General features: G+C 38.2%; 1 protein-coding gene across 2 annotated transcripts in view; it reads left to right on the top strand.

Moving 5' to 3' along the window:
* Nucleotides 1-12,190, top strand: part of plxnc1 (plexin C1) — a 106,819-nt gene that overhangs the window by 80,065 nt on the left and 14,564 nt on the right. For both annotated transcript variants that reach the window (XM_036576708.1, XM_036576709.1), the window contains exons 15-25: nucleotides 151-312; nucleotides 440-545; nucleotides 657-758; nucleotides 1,529-1,632; nucleotides 1,746-1,787; nucleotides 5,987-6,111; nucleotides 6,442-6,640; nucleotides 7,427-7,579; nucleotides 9,759-9,927; nucleotides 11,036-11,136; nucleotides 11,501-11,576. In XM_036576708.1, coding sequence (XP_036432601.1) covers nucleotides 151-312; nucleotides 440-545; nucleotides 657-758; nucleotides 1,529-1,632; nucleotides 1,746-1,787; nucleotides 5,987-6,111; nucleotides 6,442-6,640; nucleotides 7,427-7,579; nucleotides 9,759-9,927; nucleotides 11,036-11,136; nucleotides 11,501-11,576 — 1,339 coding nt within the window. The remainder of the gene's footprint in view (nucleotides 1-150; nucleotides 313-439; nucleotides 546-656; nucleotides 759-1,528; nucleotides 1,633-1,745; nucleotides 1,788-5,986; nucleotides 6,112-6,441; nucleotides 6,641-7,426; nucleotides 7,580-9,758; nucleotides 9,928-11,035; nucleotides 11,137-11,500; nucleotides 11,577-12,190) is intronic.

Raw genomic sequence — 12,190 nt, 5'->3', positions numbered from 1 at the left:
AATGAGTGCCCAATTTTGCTCTTTCTTGCCTGATTCTACTCACAGTGGGATTGATAAATAACTGATGAGACTGACCAAATCTATATCTCTCTTTCTCTATATCTCACTATCTCACTCTCATTCTCCCCCACTTTAATATTCTTCCACTAGAAAACAGAAGACATGCTCAGTATGAGTAAAGAAGAGATGATAGTGTGGGGGCTGCAGGAAGAGAAGAAGTTTGAGTGTGTGATTGACACAATTAAGTCCACTGCTCTCACCTGCAAAATTGCGGGAGAAAATGGACGTGAAATCAGAGTGAACTCACTCATGGTATGAACACTTAGTCTGTTATCACTTTATGATCGACTGTAATGTCCCCATTATAGTATGGCCTAAATATCTATCATTATTGCTTTACTACTGCGTCTACATCTAATTTTTTTCATCTTTTTTTCAGATCATGGTTGGCAATTTTACAAGCACTATAGAGATGCCATTGAATAGTACAAAATATGCGTATACAGTTGTCGCATTAATTGTTTTGATTCTTCTTGGTGCTCTTGGTGAGTACTGAGCTGTTTGTAGGTTTGGTGTTTACGTTAACCATTGTCTATGGTGGCTACTGAGTCATCTAGTTGCTTAGTTAATGTCTGGATGTGTGTACCTTTGTCTAGTTGGAGCATTCATCCATCGTAAGAGCAAACAGCAGATGAGTGCACGAATGAATGAGCGCCTGGAGCTCCTTGAGAGTGAAATTAGAAATGAGATCAGACAAGGTCAGTAACTGAAGATACACTAAACACGGCACCACATACAGTGTGGTCTACTGAAAATCTGGGATTGTCTTAATCGTAGAAATAAACAATAGAACATTTTAGAAAAAAAAAACAGACAGTTTATGACAAATAAAATAAAGTATAAATGTTCAAAGTTCTGCTCTATTTCTTGAGCACTGTTCAAACTGAAGCAAATTTGTGTCACTGACCATGTTGTACAAAAAGGATTTTTTGTTTAATCTTATTCCTTCTAATGAAGCTTGTGTTCAGACAACTCCCAGGTGGATTTGATGTACTCATCAGAGGTTGTCACTGTGTGATAACTTTGTGATTAGAGTCTGTACCAGCTCGAGTGCATGCTGAAATTAAAGCAAAAGTGGGAAAAAAATACTAAAATATTCCAAAATTCATTGAAACATTTCAGAGATTCTACTGTCCACTTAGATGCTGATAATTTAATTTGTAATGAAACAATTTGTATTAAATTAGAAAAGAATGCAAAATAGAAACACTTTCACTAGCGGCCTCAGACTTTTGGTCTCCCTGTATTTATTACTTATTTTCACAAGAAACCACCTCAAAACAGACATGCCCATAAATATTTGAGTGTCATAAGCATCACACAGATAAAGAATATTTGTGTCATTTAGAAGATCTGTTGGAGCTCTATATGGTGGAGTTTTTGACCCCAGTTCTCATTACTTTATTTATATATATATATTATATATTAACTTACAGAAGTATAATTTTTGTTTTTCTTTTACATGCAGGGTTTGTGGATTTACAGACTGAGAAATCAGACCTGACTGAAAATGTTGGAGCCATTCCTTTCCTGGACTACAAGCATTTTGCTTTGAAAATATTTTTTCCTGAGGTTTGTGAACTCTCATTTATCTATCTGTTGTCTGCTGACTTATCAGTAAGGGGGTGTATGAGCTAGTAAGGTTGTGTAAATTATTCACATGTTCCATTCTGCTCTGTGTTTAGGGTGGGCCTTTAGCAAGCTTGATGATCAAAGACATTGGCCAGGTGAGATACTGTTACTGTAAAACCTCATTAGCTCTTATAAATTTGAAAATCTGTTTATTTGATTTGCTTAATTAACTTAAGCTGAAGGTATTTTAATTTTAACAAAGATTATTCAAAGTCAAAAATGACCCACAGTTGGTCTTTGACCTAATGGCTCCTTTTCAGGAAGATGTGGTTTGACACTGAAACAGAAATGATCACGTGTGAATGCTCAAGTGATTCATGCGACAGATATATTTAGGATATTATTGAGCTGAATTTTAGAGGCTTTGCATGTTAAATACAAAGACCTAGGTATTATGCAGCTTTACCAAAACAATCTGCTAAACAAGTGTTCAAGTTGGCAAACTTGATCCAACATTGTAGCACACACTTGAAAGGAAAAAAAATATCCTATTTACAGTACATACATAGTGAGATAAAAGGCTGCTATTTTTATGTAAATCTCTCAAGAGGTATGTTATGAAATACAAAATCCATATTACAATGAGAAAAAGTATCTTTTTTGAAAATGCTATTCTTCAATGACAAATATTTATATTTGAAATTATGAATACAGAGCCTTGCAAAAGAATTCAGCTCCCTAAAAAGTAATTAGATACATCGGGATTTCAAATAATGGTTTGAAATTTGTGCTGTGTCATATTTTATTTTAGAAGATTGACCATGAAAATGGATAAATTTAAAGTGATGTTGGTTTTATGTAAGAATTTCAAGCGGATTGTGTGACAAAAATTATTACCTGAAAGGTACTGTTTGCATAAGTATTCAACCCATGTGCTGTGGAAGCTCAGTTTACACAGATGAAAAATACTTTTTTTTGGATACAATGAAAATTCAATTCAAGTACCATTGGAATCTGAAGGAAAGCTGTGAAAAATGAAGACCAAAGAGCCTCGAAGGAAATTAGAGATCGACATGCACAAGATAGGAGAATGCCACAAAATAATATCCATTATTTTCTGAGGATGCACCAATGTATCCTTCTCAGCCCTGAGTTCCCATGAGCCTCTGCATCACAAGCTACTAGGATAAAGGAGCAGAGCCAGTTTGGAAAAAACAAGTTTTTAGATGTATGTTGCCTTCATTTGTTCTTAAAAAAAACACCAGTTTAGCACATAAATGGCTGTAAAGGATGCTGTGTCCTGTTATTATATGGACGACAAGCTATATTTTTAGCATTGATGTGTAGAGTTGCCAGTATTTCAGACTCGCTCACATTAGTTTAAGTATGTAAGTGAGAGTGTTAATATTTTAGGAAAGACGGCAAACAACAAGGGAGGCAAAGATATATCTGAGCCCAAAACTGAGCTCTTAATTAAAATAAAACTACTTACTAGCCATAGCTGAATCTGAAGTTACACAAGCTGAAGCTACACAAGTTACAAATAGATGAACAGATGCTGTTAACTAACATTAACTAATCTGCATGGTGACAGTTCAATATGAGTTGTGATTTGTGGCTTTGTGCTGAATCTCTTCACATGCACAAAAACACTGCAGGCATGGACAGGGATAAGTCTTGTTTCATTGATTTAATTTTAGCTTGCGTTTTAAAAAAAATGCTTTTTATTTACCTCAAAAGCTGCCTTCCTCAACTCTCGCTCACTGTTCTCACACCTCAAACTCAGCATCATAGCTGATCAGGGGTCAGGGGTTATGACATTGCCTTCCAGCACATTGTTTAAAATGAAACTGATCAGAGTAGTGTTATCTCCAAACTTAATAAGTTTAACAGAATCACTACTAGAAGTGCAGTCATTGGTGTAGAGAAAGTAGAGCAGGGGAGAGAACATGCATCCCTGTGGAGCACCAGTGCTGAGGCAGAGAGGGCGACATACCGTTTCCTGTTAGACAAGAAGTTGTGGATCCAGTAGCAGACAGACGGTGGGACACTGCCAAATTATCTATTAAAAGGTCAGGAATTATGGTGTTGAGATCTTAAAGCATGCAGGTACAACAGACTTGGTCAGGGACTGATTAAAGAAATCAGTGTTCAAAGCTGTTCAGAACAGTGCCTCTGCACTCTGCCTCTTTTGCTGTAGGTGACCATCAGTGTCTGCTGCTTTTCTAATCTTATGTTTCCTGAGAACATGGCTGACCTGCCATTTAGTAATGGTGATAGGAGGTGGTGGGTGGAGGTGTGAGGGGTGAAATGTGAAGAGTCTGTAGACAGTGTGTAGCAGACAGAGTGAAGTTAGGCTGGAAGGAGATGTCATTTATATTTCAAATCTTAAATAAGTTATTTAGCTGGTTTGGGAGCAGGGGGTCTGCTGCTACAATTGATGCTTTAGGCTTGTAGTTTGTTATGGTTTGGAGTCCTTTCCAGATGGAAAGTCGTTTGATGAGTCCAGATGAGTCCAGACATTCCCTCAAATTCTTCTATGGCTTCAGGAGACCACATTCTCATTGATTTCAACTCAGGCTTAATGGTTGTAAGCTTTTGCCTATATGAGGGATGAGGGACTGATCAAAGTTTGCAAGAGGGGCATGGAGAGTAGCCTGGTATGTGTCCGTGATGGTGCTGTAGCAGTGGTCAAGTGTTTCGTCCTCTCTGGTGGGGCGGCTCATCAATTGTATATATTTTGGGAATTCAGAACTCAGATTGGTCTAAGTCTCCCATAATGGTGATAGGAAAGTCTGGGTGTCCCTGTTCGACTTCAGTGTTCTGGCCAGCCAGCTGTTGTTGAGCTAGATTGGCTTGTGCCATTGGGGGAACATAGATCCAGACCAGAATTATACAGTTAAATTGGTGGGAAGAGTAGAGTGACCTGCAAATGGTAAGAGCTTCCAGTTACAGTTATATCTGTGCACCAACTGTGGTTAATGTAAAAAAACACACTTGGGTTTCTGACTGAGAGTGGGGTTGTGGTCCGCTCTGTACAGTGTTGAGTGAGTGCGTCTTGGAAAGAAATATTCCTGTCGAAAGCCAGGTCTCTGAAGTCACAGGAGGACAGCTGGTGATCTCCTAATGGGTTAGTTCGAAGGGTATACATGCAATATCTGGAAAATTATTTTGTGGTGTTCAGCCCCTGAAGTATAGGTGCTCATTCTGGTCGAAGTTAGTCGAACTGTGACATCATGCACAAGTTCAACAACTAAGACAAACAAACACATGAGACATCAAAACACCGTAGCTCTCTCAGAGCACCATTTCAGTCACAAGCGACTCTTAACTTGTCAACATTAAAATGAGTTACTTTGAAGGGTATACATGCAAAGTCCTGAAAGTTATTTTGTGGTTTTAAGTCCCTGATGTATAGGCTCTCATTCTGGTTGAAAGTAAGTCGAACTGTGGCATCATGCGCAAATTTAACAACTAAAACAAACAAACACATGAGACACCAAAACACTGTGGCTGTCTCTCAGAGCACCATGTCAACCAAAAAGAGAGCAACTCTTGTCAAAACTTGACTTTTGGCCATTTAGTGTATGTAAATTACATTTTGGTCGTGGACAGGTTTTATTAGAGGAATTTGGGTTTTTCTTGTTTTTTTTTTTTTGCATACTAAGTGCCTGTTTTTGAAATATACCATCTGAGCTGGACTGCCGTTTTTTTCCGGCGTTAAGGTGCGTTTTGGTGACAAATTGTCCTATCTTGTCGAGGTTCCCTATTGTAGTACACATTTAAAGGTAGCTACCCTCATTAAAACTATAGTTAGGATGTTTTGGTATGCTAAATCACCTTATCACAAAACGCTGCCAGCATTAAAACTATAGGTAGAGTATTCTGATAAGTCTTATTCACCCTAAAAGTAGTAATATTAACCTTACTCTGTAAAATACAGTTCAAGTAAGGCTGAATTAATATTAAAAATAGAATAAATGTTCATAAAACTGAGTAATGATATACGCATGCGCAATAGCACGACGGGCAGGGCAAATTGCGCGTGCCTGGGTTATAACGAGTTTATGATAATAAAAACTGTTTTTATGTGTTTACCCTATTGAAAGTTAAAATATCGAGGTGATAAACAACAAAGACATTTTTTGTAGCTTTTTGCTTAGCTTTACCAAGAGTTTCAGGAATTCTGAAGGGCATTGTATGCAGGCGACATTATACAAATAGGATCGTTTTTTCAGGATCAGAAAAAGTGAAGTCTTGTGAAGAACAGAATTTTGCACAGTTTCACTGTTTCAACCTCATTGAATGTGAGAGGATTTTGTAAACCTGTGTTCTCTGATTGTGTTCTGATTAGGATGCAATGAAAATAGAAGCGGATGAGAAATGCCATGCTCTTTCTGCGATGATCCGAGATCAGATGTTCCTCACCTGTTTCATCCATGCTCTGGAAGAACAGAAAAACTTCAGCATAAAGGACAAGTAAGTGGTATTTACCAGGCAGCAAAGGCAATTGCATTGCAAACCAAAGTCATCTGAGATCAGATATGCCACTTCATGCAGATTCATCTAGGGCAAGAGTATTCACTTCTGGTCCTGGAGGCCTGGTGTTCAGCACAGCTTGGTATTTTTCCTACTCTAACACACTTGATTAAACTTATTAGTTAACTGGGAGGCATAGTAGGTGTGTTAAAGCTGGGAATCCTTCAGGATTATCACCTTAATATAGGTTATAGAAATGCTCCTATGCTAAAAGTTGGTGAAGAGCTCTGTGCCTGTTTGAGCATCTCTCTTTCTCACACTGGTTCTCAGGTGTGTAGTGGCATCTCTGTTGACTGTAGCCCTGCATAGTGACCTCCCATATCTAACTGAGCTAATGGAAGACCTGCTCCAAAGTCTGATGGATCTGCCCAGCAATGCTCAGCCCAAACTTCTGCTACGCCGTACAGAATCCATTGTGGAAAAACTACTCACCAACTGGATGTCCATCTGCCTCTATGGCTTTCTCAGGGTCAGTATATCCTTTCAGCTATCCATCCATGAGGAACGGATTATGGGGCCCCTTATCACAAGTGCCTTTTGAGGCCCCTCCACCCATCCATTGTTTACTGGAAAAAAGTAATGCATTGAATTTACTTGATTCAAAGATCAAACTTTACATCAATGTAACTAACTGGGAATTCCATCAAAAGGAGTTGAGATGTCAATTCATGCTTTGATGTAAAATAGTCCATTGTAGAGAAACTTGCCGACTCAGATTCCTTTACAGTGGTGCTGATAAGTACAATTCACAGTGTCTACAACACAAATATAGCCATTTGATTTACTATCCAAAACCAACAGTGAACATACACGTGTCTTCAGGTGTTCATATATAATGTTGAAAATGGTAAATTAGTGGTAAATCTGAAAAAATAGTTTTTTTGGGAATGTTATAAAACAGTGTTTCAGGAATCAGGCAGCATATTCATAACCATTTCATGCAACACTGTTTAGAGGCTTTAAACTCTTCAGACATCTGGTTCCCATCACCACCACTGTGAACAATTCTGCCTCATTAAGTTTCTGTAGAACAGAGCATTTCACATCAAACCACTTTAACTGACTTTGTCTATCTCAGCCATTTAATTATGCAGAATTTTTTTGAAAGATCTGTTTTTTTGAAAACCCCATTTAAGTACATGCATCACCCATCAGTTATGGTTATAATATTTTGATATTATCTGTAAGCACAAAGTGCAAAGTGTGTTTATCTTTGGTCGATCTATATATGTGAATGTGTATGTTCCTCTAACAGGAGTCAGTTGGGCAGCCTCTGTTCCTGCTGGTGTCTGCTCTCACCCAACAGATTTCGAAAGGGCCGGTGGATGCGGTGACCGAGAAAGCTTTGTATACTCTAAATGAAGACTGGCTCTTGTGGCAGGCTCAAGGCTTCAACTTTAGCCCTCTGGTTTGCACTGTTTCTTTTTCTTCCTCTTTCTGCTGTGAACATTTTTAGGGCTGTCTCAGTGAGTCCAGGGTGTTCTTCCTCCTAACTTGCAACACATGTTAAGTCATTTTGCATGTAATTTGCAGTACATAAAACAACTCCAGTGTTACACTGTCATGACTATTCACATCCTTTATCCCCTCAATCTCTTATTGCATTAGGTCTCAATCTATCTTTAAGCTTTCTGTCAGCATACAATGGATTTAGTTTAGGCAGCATAAGCTAAAATACTACATAACTTAACTGCTATACATCTGAATGAATATTGTTGTCCTCAATTATTGTTATACTTATTTTTACACTGTGCATATCAAAGACCTGTGGCTTTTGACACCTCACAAAGAGATAACAGACAACTTGAAGGATAACTTTTAGGACTTTTATTACGCCAGTCTTTCTTAGACCAATTGTCTGTACGTGATCTTAGCCCGCTTACAACAAAATAGTCCTTATCAGAGCCTTTCTGAGTGAAACACCTGAGCATGTGGAACATGGGGGCCTATTTCTAAACGGCACTTGTGCAATGTGTTGCTCTGTTTCCTGTGCAGGAAATCTTTCTCAACGGTCATCCAGGCCTCCTCTAACAGGAAAGACCAAGACCTACCATGAGTAGTATTTCAAGTTGCCACATATTAAGTTCCATGTGGAAGTTCCCCTAGAGCATTTTCCAGAACTGAACAGCATTATCTGTTTTAGAATCTGTTGGTAGAGTCAGTTAACAGGACTGGCTTATGGTGGTTTTGTATAAGTCTATACTTACATTTTGTGTCTTTACTTAGTCCTTAGTTAACAATAGTTATTCAGACTATTCTTTTACCAAATTTGGTTGCACCATAAATCATGTCTTAACTAATTAGAACTACATTCTTAAACCGTATCATGATGATAACATTCAGAACCTATAAACAGAACCTAGAATCTATAAACATGCATGAAAACAAAACGGCAGCTTGCACTGACTTTTTCCATTGGAAAAAAATGTCCTATATGGAAGAGAATGATGTGTGAAGTTGAACTGAAGTTAACTGAATACTGTAGCCACAGTCGGTTTATTCCTTAATATTTTCTTGCCACAACCAAATATCCAGCTTTTAAACTTCGGATCCTGGCTAACTGACACAACAGCAGCATCAGCTTAGACGTTTCTGAAGCTGCTGAGTCTCACTGAACTGGAGCTGTGTGTGTTAGCTTCATGTTTGGAGTTAAAACCAGGATAATGATTAGAGCTGAAAGTAAATCACAGCAGTGATATAACAATAAAACAGTGTTTTTGGCTTAGTACACAGACGTATTTGTAGTGCTTTCTATGTGGTTTGTGTTGGTTTATCTAACCTGCTTAGGGAAAGGCATATATATTTAGTTGATACTAAGCTCAGTGTAAAAACTAGATTATGTGGTGAAGCTCATTTTGATTTAGTAATGTGTACACCTGAATTTTAAAAACACTTCTGTTTCCACCAGCCTTCATTTGAACTTACATGCAGCTGGTGCAACCAGCCCCTGCTGGTCTATGCAGGTTTTTGCAGCAGGATAGTTGCAAACTATCCTTTTACTAAATTTGGTTGCGCCACACATTGTTAAGTCATGTCTTGTGACTTAGTTAGTAAAAAGTAACAGCATATAGCATTCAGTGTTTTTAGCTTAGGTAGCCACAAAAAGGTCATTTTTGATGTTGTTGTGCTCTCTATGTGGTTTCTTTTGGTTTCTCAACACTTACATCTGATTAGTAAGGTTAATATTTAGTAGATACTAGGCTCAATGTAAAAATTAGATGGTGGAACCCTTTTTGATTCAGTATTGTGTAAACCTGAACTTTGTATGTTCCTATAGCCTATGTACCTATATCTGATACAACCGGCCCCAGATTTTATTTGAGGTCTATGGACTTTCAGCGGTTTGTTACAGTATACGTACACACATGCACATGTCTTCAGGTTAGGGATGTTTATGTAATCCACATTCTTCTATTTTGTATAAACACTAAATATTGTGGAATTTAATTGCACACTATTTAGAAATTAATGATCTTTTAGTGTCATCAGTGCGGTACCCAGGTTGTTTAGTGTTTTTGTGTCAGAAGAATAACTTTAAGCTCACATGATCATTAAATCCACACAACTTTCTCTGCTGCGTCTTTCAGAAGCTGAAGGTGCTGTTTGCTGTGGGGACAGAAGGAGAGGTCAGCGAACCCCTAGAAGTCAATGCACTGACCTGCGATACTATAGAGCAGGTGAAGGAAAAGATTTTGCAGACCTTCCAGCGCAAGTTTGGCTTCCCATATACTCAACAACTGAGAGAGATCGACATTGGTGAGTAGACTTGCCTCTCAATCCACTCACCTTGCAATCTGGTATTACATAAACAGCATACCTCTTAAATAGAAAACATCTACTTAAGTTCACACAAAGCACTTTAATGACTTAAGGGGCCCAAAGAAAACCTAACTTTCTTTGCTTTTTTTTTAAATAAGTAGTTTAAGGTGTTCTATGTAGTATATAAACAATGTTGAAGTTTCAAAACTTGCCATTTATAACCCAGTCCGTACAGTCCATATATGGAAACAGCTGCGGAAAACAGCCTGTTTTGAATTCATTATTTCTGTGATGTCACGAGAACCAACACAGTTGCATATATTCAGCCTACAGCAGTTCTGCTCCACCCATTCATGCAGTCGACTGCTTTTTGAATGAGGTGCAAAACAGGGCAGCCAGTTACAAAACCAGTCTGTGTTTCTTAATAACAACAGTAATAAAAATAGGACAGTTGTAGTAATGATGTAGTTAACCATTATAGTACAGTCGATATCAGGCTTTCAGCATGCAAAAGCGTGCAGCATGATGCACACACAACATTGATAATACAGACTGATAATATTCAAGTGCTTTATACATTATTGCAAACCATTATCTAAATCTCTACAAAGCATGGACACTTCATGTTTGTGAACTGAATGTTCACACTAACTACTGTGGTATGTTTCAGATCAAAAATGACTCTAATGTTTGCTCCATGCAATCTATAGTGCTGTAAATATCAGGCTTTCAGCGTGCAAAATAGTGCAGCATGATGCACACACAACATTGATAATACAGACTGATAATACTCATGTGCTTCATACATTATTGCAAATCATTATCTAAATCTCTAGAAAGCGTGGACCCTTCATGTTTGAGTCATCACACCAACTTGTGGTGTGTTTCAAATCAGAAATGACTCTACTCTTTGCTCTGTGCAAGCTAGCAGATGATCTGTCAAGCACAAATAATCCAGCAGTGGTGGGTCCATCCTTACAAAGTTCTTCTCACTGTAAATAAAGTAGACTGATCTTGCTATTAACAGTGTAGACCTAAAGGTCAACTGTGGTTATGTCACCTCATATCTGATGTTTATCTCTGTTTGTCTTGTCCACTGTGGAAGAATATGAGAAAGAAGGAAAGTATGTGCCTTTAGAGGAAGTGGATGGAAGCTCAGAGGTCCAAGGGGAGGTGACCATGCTAAACACACTCCAGCATTACCAAGTAAGTGTCCGTTTATGCTCAGGAAACTGGCTAATCTATAAAGAGGTCAGCTTATGGAAACCACAAACGGCTGTGACACTAGCTACCACTGCTCATTTGTGTGGGGTTTGTTAAGCAGCTCACTGTTAAATCGCAAGACCTTTGCCCACACTGATTAGCCTATTTATCTCAGTGCTGAACATTCACCTCGTTTGAGGCCTTTTAAATTTAGGCTTTGCCGTTGTGTCACAAGACCAAGTAAACCCAGTATTACATTAAAGACCTCACCTAATACATTCAAAACTGCCTCACATCAGCAGCATTTTCAACACTGCAAAGCTGTTTTTGTGTAAATGCACAAGCAAGGCTTGTTTTTTCTCCACAGGTCCCCGATGGAGCCTGTATTAAAGTCATGACCAGAAGGGTCCATGCCCCTCTCAGTCCACAGACAAGTGTAAAGGGTGAGTATAACATTATTTCCAGTTCAGATTTTTCAATCAAGCTCTCAAGGACCCCCAGCCAGGCCACATTTTTAATCTGTTCATATTCCCATCACACCTGAAGCCTAAAGCTGCAAAAGTATTTTGTAATAAGTACTGCAGTTGCAAGGGACAGAAAGCTGTTCATTCAGAAACACCAAAATCTAGGCAGTTATTCTACAGTACTCTGTTTAATTAGTGCCTTGTAACTTTGTATTACATTATGTGTTACTATTTATGAGTCTTCATATTGGTTCAAGATGCACAAAAGATTTTATTAACAGAACGCAAGCAAATTGGTCAGACATAACAATAGAAATGTTCTGTATAGATCATTGGGAATGCTGTCTTTAATGTTCTGTCATGTAAATAGAAAACTCTGGCAGTGTGAAATCACTGGCTGGTGTTAACTGGCTCACTTTAAATCTGTGTATAGTCTAGCCTATAGGCGCTCCAAAACCTCAAGGAACAAAAAATATCTTTCAAAATATTTCAAAAATACTTCAAATTACCAGAAAAGAAGAAAACCTCTTGCTGCACTCCAGTCATTGCATGGAAGTCTTAAATTCAGCAGTTCAGCAGCACACCTGATTTAA

Source organism: Colossoma macropomum, unplaced genomic scaffold (genome assembly GCF_904425465.1).
Source record: "Colossoma macropomum unplaced genomic scaffold, Colossoma_macropomum, whole genome shotgun sequence".
NCBI classification, from domain to species: Eukaryota; Metazoa; Chordata; class Actinopteri; order Characiformes; family Serrasalmidae; genus Colossoma; species Colossoma macropomum.
Note: the sequence above shows the minus strand (reverse complement) of the source record. Positions and strands in the feature narration are given on the sequence as shown.